Raw genomic sequence first — 11,637 nt, 5'->3', positions numbered from 1 at the left:
AGGAAAAACACCTGTGGAAAGTGCGCAGTTGTAGATGTGGGTTAATATAGGAGCAATTACGTCCAAGACGTACTTAACCAGTCTGATTTCTATATCTATTGCATCGCGACTGTGGCTGTTTTTAAGGAGACGAAAAAGTGAAGTAACTTCAGAGACGCATGTGGGCTGGAAAAAAATAGAATGTGGTAAAGGCAAATGGCACCATGCTCAGCTTTTCTTTCTTTATTATTTTTTGTTTGCTGTGTTGGCAATTCTCATTAAGATTCGCCATCATATTTACCTCCGGTTTCCTACAATTCTAACCTTATGCCTCATCTCTCTTTTTCAGCCACCAATCCTCCAATCACTTTTTGCTAACTTCCACTGCAGATTTATTTACATGACCATTTTTATCTTTAAACCCTGGGGCCTCAGGAAGAGTCACTGTGCCTGCATCGACATCCGGATGGATACGATCACATTTGATTATGAGGCGTTCAATTGTTTCCACAGATCTACCACACACTGCACATGTGTCCTCTTCTTCGTTAAATTTCTTTTTGTAGCTGCGCGTTCTAAGACACCCTGACCTAGTTTGAAAAAGTAGGGCACTGCCTCTTGAGTTATAAAAAAATTCTTTCCTGATCTGCCTTTTCCAGTATCGATATAGTTCTACACTATGTTTCTTTTCCATTGAATTCATCCAATTTTTAACTTCCGCGTTTTTAACCTCTCGTTTAATGCTCTTTCTTTCTCCGTCCTCATGACCGGCATACTTAGTTTTCTAGTTCTTTTCCGCCACTGTGGGTCAACGCTCTTTCTGTATAAATATTTAAATACTTTAGCTGCCCACCTGTTATCGTCCAATTTCCTCAGGCGTTCTTCATATACTATTTTACTCTTAGCTTCCCGTGCTTCGAACGATGCCCAGCCCATATCCCCTTGTACTGCCTCGTTTGTGGTTTTGCCGTGGGCACCTAGTGCTAATCTTCCAAGCGCTCTCTGATTTACGTCTAATCTCGACTGAACTTCTGCCCTTAAGCAGAGAACCGCATCGCCGAAAGTAAGTCCCGGCTCCATTATTCCTTTCCAAATACTTCTTAGTACCTCATATTTGTTGTACCCCCATAATGCCCTATGTTTCATTATCATCATCATCATCATCATCATTTTATTCCAACATCAACATTACAGATGCTGAGGACCGTGAACAAAAAGCCTCTAGCTGGGCTTGACGGGGTTCACGGCCCCTAAAAATCATGGCATTGGCAACAAAACTAGGATACAAACACAACGCATCAGACATGGGAGGATGTGGCACAAAATCAGGAGATAAGCAAAACAATTACAAGATTAGTAGAGTGTTTAATGAAGTATACAATGTACTGTGCAATACAGAAAAAGGTAGAAAGTGCAATTATTGTGGCTATGATATATTTACAAAAAAACAGTATTGTGGCTATGAAACAACTTGTTTGTTTAGAAGCGACGGGAGCATATCATATAGCATTTGGTATCCATAGTTAGTGCGTGCTCGAGGTATTTCCCACAGTTCAGTACTGCGGGTATTCCGTGTTTTTCGTTTAGGTGTCAGGTTTGCTATGCCGCCTAAAATGTTTTTATTCTGTTTAATTCGGTTAGAATAACGCTTAAGGAGCATTGTTTTATAAATGTCAGGAAGTGCGATAATGTTTAGTTCCCTGAAGTGAGGTGCAGTGTGACTATCGTATGCAGTGTTTGCAACTATACGAATTGCCTTTTTTTGTAGGAGGTGAAGTTTAGTAATATTTGACAGAGTAGTTGTACCCCACACTAGGTGACAGTAGTTAATATGTGAAGTAAAAAGGGCACTGAAAATAAGGCGTTGAATGCAAACAGGAGCAAAATATCGCAATTTGCACAGGATCCCTGTAATGCGGCAAATTTTAGTTGCAACTGCATCTATGTGAGCATTCCAGGACATATTTTTTTCGAACAGAACACCAAGACATTTAACTTGCGACGCTATCTGAATATTTGCAGTGCCGAGATGGAGTATGGCCTGCGTGTCTATGTTTCGGTTTTTCGGCCTGAAAAAAACAGCTTTTGTCTTACTGTTTATGGCAAGCGAATTAACGATACTCCAGGAATGTAGTTTATTTAGAAGTACATTTGCGCGTGAGATAAGAAGCTCGGCATCAGACCCTATTAAAAGTATGCTGGTATCATCAGCGTATATGATGAATTTTGCTGTGTTGTCAATGTTTACCAGATCATTGATGTAAAAAGAAAACAGCAGAGGCCCCAAAATACTTCCCTGAGGTACTCCTGCGTGAACTGCTCGTACATCAGACGAATGATTATTGATAACAACTTGCTGGCTGATGTTTCATTATCCCGGCGTCTCTTCGTCCTTTTGCCCTAAGAGCCTTTTCATGCTTTTCCGTGTGTACCTGCCCTTCGTATAGCCATATCCCGAAGTATTCGTATTCGGCCACTTTGGCTATTTCGTGGCCTTGTATTGTATGCACCTGATCAGTTGTATCGTTAAAAATTATCACACCTGATTTAGTTGCGCTAAAACTGAATCCTAGAGCGTCTCCTTCGTCTCCACAGCAATTAACCAAAGTTTGTAAGTCTTCTTGGCTATCTGCTAACAGTACAATATCGTCCGCATACATTAAACCCGGGAGTTGCTGCTCAATTACATTTCCGCCTAATCTGTACGACAGATTATAACCTAGATTACTTTCTTCTAGCCTTCTTTCCATATTTATCACGTAGAGCATAAACAGCAGCCGTGATAGAGGACAACCTTGCCTTAATCCTTTGTGCACCCCCACAGCTGTGGTACTTTTCTTCCCTGCCCATGTAATTTCAATTTCATTATCTCGGTAGATTTCCTGTAGAAAATCAATTACCTCATGTCCGATACCTAACTCTTTCAATATGCTCCACAGGAGTTCCCTGTTCACGTTATCGTATGCACCGCTTATGTCCAGAAAGGCTAAAAACAGAGGTCTGTTTTCCGCCTTAGCTATTTCTATGCATTGGGTAAGCACGAACAGGCTATCATCTAAGCGCCTATCCTTTCTGAACCCATTCTGAAGTTCTCCGAGTATCCTATTATCTTCTACCCATGACTGCATTTTTAATTTCACCGGCGGCATGGCCAGCCTGTACATAACAGATGCCATCGTACTCATTCATTTTACTCTGTCTCCAGCTGTGCGGAATTTGCTTATTTGTTATGACTATCTCCAATGCTTTTATCAGCGCTTCCTTGCTTCTTGGGCCAAGTTCATTAATCAACTTAATTAGCATTTCTTCTATCCCTGCGGATGTGGATTCAGGAATATTTGCTTCCGCCTTTTCCCAGTTAAGACTAGTCATTTCTAAGCTGTTCTCTATTGGGCTGTCCTGTGTTGCCGCCTGACTTGGGGAGATTACCCCATTGTCTTTGCTAAAAGACGCAGCTATAAATGACGTAATGTATTTCACAGCACCGTCTCCCTCTAAACATTTTCCCTCAGCATCTATGATCTGTTCCTGCGTTCTTTGATTTGTTTTTACCAACCAGCTTATATAGTTCCGGAATTTTCTTGGTCCCCCTTTATTTGCCTCGCGAACTTCAGCCAGCCATTTATCAGAGGACTGCTTCATTTTAGCCTGGACTAGGACCTGAACTTGGTTTTTCCTTTGTCGATAAGATTCCCATATTTCGCCTATTTCCTCTCCAGATAACTGCGCCGTTTGCTTCTCTGTGTTCTCTTGAAGCCACCTGTCGTTGTTCGATGGCCTCCTTAATTTCCATATTCCACTAGCTTCGTGGCTTCCTCTTTCCTCTCCAGCGGTTTAGTCCTTTCACTTGTTTCATTTTTGCAGCAATGAGCAGTTCTAACTGATTATAATCCCACTTTTCCATGGGGCGTTTCTCGATTACTTCTTCTATATTGGCTGATATTAGCGCTATTTGTTCATAGTTTAATTTTGCGTGGTCTTTTTGACTTTGCTGAATTGCTCTTTTGACTAGGGCTCCCAACTGTAGACTAATACGTTTATGATCACTTCCCAGGCTGTACTTCCCCTCTTCGTCTATTTCCATTATTGCGAGCTTGCTATAGATGCCCTGCGACATTAGACAGTAGTCAATGGTTGTTTGCCTGTTACGGGATTCCCCCGTGATTTGTCCCTCACATTTAGTTTCTCTATTGACAATAACTAGGTTTAGCCGCTCACACAAGTCTAGCATTAACTTCCCATTACACTCTGTGTATCCATCCAGATCCTCGATGTGGCCGTTCATGTCTCCAAGCAAAATGATATCGACACCGTCTCCAATCTGCTTTATATCGTCATTGAGGCACTTAGCTAGATCCTTGTTTTCTTGCCTGCATTTGTCCCCGGTCCCTAAATAAACTACCCCTAGCCATGTGCTTTTGCCAGCAATTGTACCTGATACCCAGACATGTTCTTTGCAAGTTGCAGCTAACCACGGCGGCGCCACCTAGCGGAATCCCAGGAACACAATGATCTCGCGCCATGCGCGATGGCGGTGCGGCTGCCATCGCTGCCACCATCATCCTCTTTACACTAGCTACAGTTCCTTCTATCATCTTAGTAAACCCGTGTTAAAATTGAAATTTAATTCCCATAGACGCTGGCTGGCATTCATTTAAGTATGTGGTCGTTTTAATTTAGTCAATATGGGCTTCTCTGTAAGTTCCCAAATTAAAAGAACACCCAATTTTCGAGATCTTTTTATTCAATGTCTTATTTCTTGGCTGTGCACCTTTCGAAAAATATAATACACTAGCAGAAGCCGAACGCAATCACTGTCTAGTCCTCGAATGTACTCATCGGCCCCGGCTGCGGTGGTTCAATTTTGATCGGTTTGGTTTATTGGGGTTTAACGTCCCAAAGCGACTGAGGCTATGAGGAACGCCGTAGTGAAGGGCTCCGGGAATTTCGACCACCCGGGGTTCCTTAACGCGCACTGACATCGCACAGTACACGGCCCTCTAGAATTTCGGCCTGATCGAAATTCAGCCGCCGCAGCCGTGATCGAACCCGCGTCTTTCGCGCCAGCAGCCGAGTGCCGTAACCACTGTGCCGCCGCTGCCGGGCAGTTCAATTTTGATGTAGGCGGATTTCATGAGGCCTTGGGGCTGTCCGCTGTCAGTGCAGGTTAAATAACCGCCGGTGGTCGAAATCTCCAGAGTCCGTCACTACGGCATTCCTCATAGCCTTAGTCGATTTGGACGTTAAACCTTCGTAAACCAAACCAAATTAATCGGGCCGCAGAGATTATCGCGCAAAGGCGCACTGTGCATTATGACATGTTCAGAAATTCATTCGTCCCCGCAACTGCTTCGGAGTGCGTCGGGCTTTCTACCGCTCCTCCGTCGTCATGATTATGGGCTCTAAAATTCAAGGATGATGTTTCTACTTGTGTGCTGCAGGAACTCGGGATTTTCAGCTTCTGTTTTTTCTTCATTATATTACCACTCCTCTCTGCAAAGCATAACCGGAATGAGGCTAATAAATTCAAATCAAATAGAACGTTGGACTCAGGATTTAAACCATGCAATAACAAGAAACGCGTATTGATTCGCAATTACATCATCCTGAGGATGTCAAAACTATAGCAGATGCACTTGTGTTCAAGCATGATGGCATCGTTTGCTTTCAAGATACCACTGCAGGGCCACGTTAGGCTCCTTCTGCATTTTTTATTTGTAGCTTTTAAGACCCAGAGAGGGAGCGCCAATGGATCCTATGAGGGGAAATCAGCTAGCGTTGCATCTAAAACTGCTGTCATCGAAATGACGGTTTTATAACACACTGTGTATAGGCACTTTGCGAAGTATTACTATCCACGACCATTTGTTCGGCACGTCGCTCAAGCAGGTAGATTGTAACGCCTATAATTGACCCAGACAGCAAAATGTCTGACCAGCTTTTTAGGGCATCTAAGCTAAAGCTGTTTCAGAAGAAAGCTTGTTTGGATGTGCAGACTTGGGAGAGTATAGTCCGTGTGACTGAGCCGTACAGTTTGCTAATATCATCGGCACTGGGACCATGTCGTTTATCTCCGGAACTGAGAACTTATTTATCTCTTCTTGCTTTCTTTTGAAATGGCGTGCGTGTGCAAATAAAATTGATGCGATATGATTTCTATCAAATTTTGCCTGCTCTTTGCAGTGAAAACGTGAAGTAAAAAACTTGGAAGTAGCGGTCACGTGGTTATTTGCAACGCTGTGCTCTAATCACGCCGTTCTTATCAACGACAGTAATTTGGACGATAGATTTGAAACAATTTTTTTTGCTCAATAGTAGGGGTGTGTGAATATCAAATTTTTCGAATACGAATCGAATACGAATACTTAGCTCCGAATATCAAATCGAATATCGAATAATTTATTTATTTATTTATTTATTTATTTCAAATACCCTCATGGCCCTGAGGGCATTATTGAGGGGAGTGGAACAAGCACAGATAACAAAAATGAATACGATCACGGGTTACAGGACTACATATTGTTCACTGCACTGAGTTATTACAAATTTCAACAATTCATGGAAGCCTAAACGAAGAAGGAAAGAAAAAAAAAAACGAGAAAAGAGAACAAAACCCAACAAAAACAAAACTACAAATCAAGAACACAGAGTTCATGTCGCACTACTAACCTAAGGGCACACATGTCATGAGCAAGAAAAGAAGGCACTCAACTTTTTCTTAAAATGCTCGAGATCGTCGGTGAGTGCCACATCTGCTGGCAAGTGATTCCACTCGGATGATGTAGTTGGAATGAAAGAATTTTGGCGAGCAGTAGTGTGACAAGGTGGAACGCCCACTTTGCGTGGATGGTCAATGCGCGATGAAACATACGTGGGTGGAATGAGCAAAGCGTTTTTCAAAACATGATTGAAATTGTAGATCTTAAAAAAAAAGACAGAGTCGTGAAATTTTTCGGCGCAGTGAAAGTAATGGTAGTGACAATGTGCTTTTCATTTGTGTGACACTTGATGTACGGCCATAGTCGTGAAGAATAAAACGAGCGGCACGGTTCTGAACAGCTTCCAAAACAGATATAAGTGACTTAGTATGAGGATCCCATATCGACGCGGCGTATTCAAGCTTCGAACGAACCAGTGTTTTATACAGAAGGAGTTTGACTGAAGTGGGTGCATTAGAAAAGCTTCTTTTTATGTAACCAAGCATGCGGTTAGCGTTTCCAGTAATGTAGGTGATATGCTGGTTCCAGGATAAGTTTGATGTCAGATGTACACCAAGGTATTTATACGAGGTAACCGGGGCTAACGAAGCACTGTTGATACTGTAAGAGGCTGGTGGCGAGACGCCTTGACGTGAAAAGCGCATGGTTTTGCATTTTGATGTGTTTAAAACCATTTTCCATTTAATGCACCAGTCTGTAATACAGTTAAGATCAGCTTGCAATAAGTTGACATCATTAGTGTTTTTAATTTCACGGTACAGTATGCAATCATCTGCAAAAAGTTTGATCGAGGATTTTATATTGTTAGGCAGATCATTAATGTACACAAGGAATAACAAGGGTCCGAATACCGATCCTTGTGGTACCCCAGACGTAACCGGCATAGAAGAGGATTGAAGACCGTTAACGTAGACAAACTGCGAGCGATTAGTTAAAAAACAACGAATCCATGCTAGAACATTTGGGTCGATATGAAGATGAGCAAGCTTATACAACAGAAGACTATGGGACACTTTATCGAAAGCCCTGCAAAAATCTAAAAAAATGACGTCGACCTCTGAACCTTCATCAAGAATCGAATGAATTTCGTTGCTGAAGGATAATAACTGTGTTTCACAGGAAAACTGCTTTCTGAAACCATGTTGTGTAGGTGTGAAAAACGAAAATGATTCAAGAAAACTAGCTAACTGAGAAAAAATTATATGCTCCATGATTTTACAGGAAATGGAAGCTAATGATATTGGACGTTAATTCAGGGGTGAATGTCTGTCGCCAGATTTAGGGAGTGGAATCACTTTAGCCAGTTTCCATTCGTGTGGTATATCTCCTGTTTGAAGCGATTGTTCACATATCTTCAGTAAAAAAATTGCGGAGTACACTTTAGTATTCTTCAGTACTTTGGTGTTAATGTTATCAGGGCCGCAAGAAGAGGAAATTTTCAGATTGTTAATTATGTTAATAATTCCTTCATAACTAAACCTGACAGGGTCCATTGGAAAGCTTATGTTACATGCATAGTCTCTAATATCAGTAATGTCAGTTGCAGTACTTGAAAACGCTGCACTAAAGGTCTCATTAAAGATGCCAGCGACGTCAGTGCTTGGAATAGGGTGTGATAGAGAGTCAACGAGAGATACAAGTGACTGGTCTCGTTGATTGACACTACTCCAAAATTTTTTGGGGTTGCTCGTTAGAAGCGTCGGCAACGTCACATTAAAGTAGTAGTGCTTCGATTCCTTCAAAGACTTCTTATAAATGTTAACAGTTTTTTGGAGTGCTGACCAGTGCTCACGCTTTCCAGACGACTTCGCTTTGCGGAAAAGCCTCCTTTTTTTGTTTGCCAGACGTTTTAATGAGCGGTTGTACCATGGACACTGCCGGTTGGTTAAAAGCTTTTTTCGAGGAATATACAGGTCGACCAGATCGCAAAGCTTGTTTCTGAAAAGGTGCCAATTTGTATTTACAGATCTATCGTTGAAGTTTGCCAGAAATTCGTCAAGGAAGTCTTCAAGTGCTTTATTGATCGCAGTGTAATTTCCCTTAGCATAATCATATATTAGTTTTATATTGTTATACGACGTTCGAGCAGGGAAGTTCAACATGACATGTAATAAAGAATGATCGCTTATACCTGATAAGTAGGTAATGGTAGATACAGCATCAGGGGCTGTTGTTAGCAACAAGTCTAATACATTGGATGTTGAAGATGTGACCCTAGTAGGCTGCGTTATTACCTGAGTTAAGCAAAAGTCTGAACAAACGTTTAAAAAATTAGACAATTCTGACGTAGAGTTGGTGGTGGAATACGGAAAGCTAGACCAGGCAATATTAGGGAAATTAAAATCACCAAATAAAAAAACAGGAAAATTCGGAAATTTGGCACACACAGCGCTTAGCGTGTCATGAAGTTCACTGGAAAAACCAATCCCAGTGGAAGGCGAACGGTAGCATGCACAAAATACAAGTTTTTGATATTCAGTCGTTATCAGAACACATAAAAACTCCAGTGTCGTAGGAATATCAATGTGAAGGCTATCAAGATGATCCGAGACGGCGAGCAGAACACCGCCACCCCGTGCGACTGCGCGATCACGGCGAAATATGGAGTACCGCTTTTCGGTAGCGAGGATTTCCGTGTTTTTAACACAATCATTCAGCCATGTTTCCGTTAAGACAATAATGTCGGCCGATGTGGTATCGGCGGCACAGGAAAGGTCATCACGATTTCGCACAACACTGCGTATATTGGTGAAAAGCACTGAAATTCCAGAGATCGGCTGCGCACGCGGACGAAAGCGCCCAGCCAGCTATCTCGAATCATCAGAACCGCCCGCGGCACTAGAATCAACACGTGAAGTAGTAGCATACAGGCTAGTTTCTTCACAAACTCTATCACTTTCAGCACAATAGGTGTAGCATTTCTTGTTTAAGAATAACCGTGCGTGCCTCAGTTTAAAGCGCGTGTTAGGCGCAGTTTCCTTCGCAAATTCTGCCAGTTTTTTTCTAGCATGCCTTGTAGATGGGCTAAAATCTTCAGACAGAAACATCTGAATCTTTCAGTTTAGACTGAGCGTTCAAAAGCATTTGCTTTGTTTTGTAGTTGGAAAATTTTACCATTATTGGTCGCGTTTTGGTAGGGTCTGCAATGCCGATTCGGTGGGCCCGGGCGATATCAGTATTAGAAATGGTAATTGACATTTCTTGCTGTATTGCATTCACAATTTTCTCTTGATTGCAACCATGTTTCGGTGGCTCCAGCGTCTTCAGATATACCAAAAAATAAGAGGTTATCTCTACGCGATCTATCTTCGAGGTCATTCATTCGGGCCCTTAATGAGTAATTTTCTTTGGCGTGGCATTCAGCAGTTGCTTTGAGAGCATTCAGGTCCTGACGGAAGGATTCAAAACCCGCAAGTTTGGTCTCAACATTGGTAAGCCTGTTTGAAATATCAGTAACCTTCACGTCTAGTTCCTCTTGATTGCATGTAATAGTTTTAATTGAGTTCAATATTTCGACCTGCCCCTGTTCAATGTTTGTTGAGCGCATTCTTAGATCTTCCAGAAGGGTGAGTATGGCACCGCTGTCAGAGTCGGGCGTCGGGTTCTGAGTGTTGCTACGAGTGCTATGGCCAGGGCCAGGGTTTAATTCAACGTCTCCGGACAAGAGCAATTTGAGCACACAATAACACTGGCATACATTTTCCAACAGCACTTGTGGGCAAGGGAGCATAACGAGGCAGACATCATTTGAACGCTTGGATGAAACTGGACTAACCTGAAGGATGAAAAAACGAAAGACATTGGTGAACCACATCGTGTCGCTGCTCCCATGCCCACTGAAGGGGTGGCGACGGTGCATCCCATTTATATCTTCTGCGATGGTTGACGTCGATGTCGATCCGGGGTAAAAATCTTGCGAAGCGGTGATCAGCTGCGTCATGAAAGCATTCCATGGGCCGCTAGAGCATTTGTCGCTTGACGCCGGCGCACTCCAGTCAAAAAGCGCTGATGGGATTCCATCGTGGCACAGAACTGGATCTGAAGCGATGCTGCCAGTGCAGAGGACAGGAAACTGAAGGATGAAAAAACGAAAGACATTGGTGAACCACATCGTGTCGAGGACATACGCATTTAATCACTACAAAACATTTATTTGGGCACCGACGAACATCACAGTTCAACTATCGATGATTAAATGAACAGAAAAGGTGTGTGTGGCTGCGCAAAAAGTATCAAAGTCTCGAACATTATTCTTAGAAGAGTGGAAATATCAGAGAAGATGGCTAGTACACAGCATTGATTAAGGCTAGCTTGCCATCAGCACAAAAGCGCGTTGTTGGGAGGTCGTAAAAGGTTGTCGTGAAGGAAAACCAGCTGCACCACATGGTCAGGCAGAAGTGGTTCCCTTCTTACTGAAACGACTCCTCCAGCCACAGAAATTGCCCTCTCACTTGGCACTGACCTGGCACGTATTGCGAGATACTTCGTGCACAGCTCGGACTATACCAGCTTCGCCGGTATAGCCACAAAGCTCACCAGCGCAGTCAGCTACGGCATGGCCCTTGGGGGAAGAAAGAATTTTCCTTCTGTGTAGGCGCCGCCATGTTGTTATGTATCGGTCGATAGGGCTTGCGGATCGAAATGAACGCCGGTGCTCACAATGAATATTCGGCTAGATACGAATATTCGCGTCGTGTCGAATATTCGAAACAACACGAATACTTGGATTTCGAATCGAATTCGAATACTAAAAATATAATATTCGAAATATATTCGAAAATTTCGAATTTTCGCACACCCCTACTCAATAGCTTTCCTTCAAACAATAGAATGACAATTTTTTGAAGGAGGGTAAGGCACAAGAGTTTAACTGAAAATGGTTTATTAATGTGATAGCATTGGACGGCTCACTTTCATGGCCATGTCCGCAAACACGGCA

The 11,637-nt window shown here is 42.6% G+C and overlaps 1 protein-coding gene across 1 annotated transcript; it reads right to left on the bottom strand.

Annotated features, from left to right (window-relative positions):
• Nucleotides 1-6,643: 6,643 nt before the first annotated feature.
• Nucleotides 6,644-10,824, bottom strand: LOC149324451 (uncharacterized; the record flags this gene model as incomplete). Its single annotated transcript, XM_089565527.1, has 2 exons — nucleotides 6,644-6,648; nucleotides 9,996-10,824. Coding segments are annotated over 2 exons (834 nt in total), but the record flags the coding sequence as incomplete, so codon positions are not given.
• Nucleotides 10,825-11,637: the final 813 nt, after the last annotated feature.

This window comes from Amblyomma mixtum, unplaced genomic scaffold, assembly GCF_055824585.1.
Source record: "Amblyomma mixtum isolate Tamu unplaced genomic scaffold, ASM5582458v1 scaffold_32, whole genome shotgun sequence".
NCBI classification, from domain to species: domain Eukaryota; kingdom Metazoa; phylum Arthropoda; class Arachnida; order Ixodida; family Ixodidae; genus Amblyomma; species Amblyomma mixtum.
This window is presented reverse-complemented; position numbering and strand designations above follow the sequence as displayed.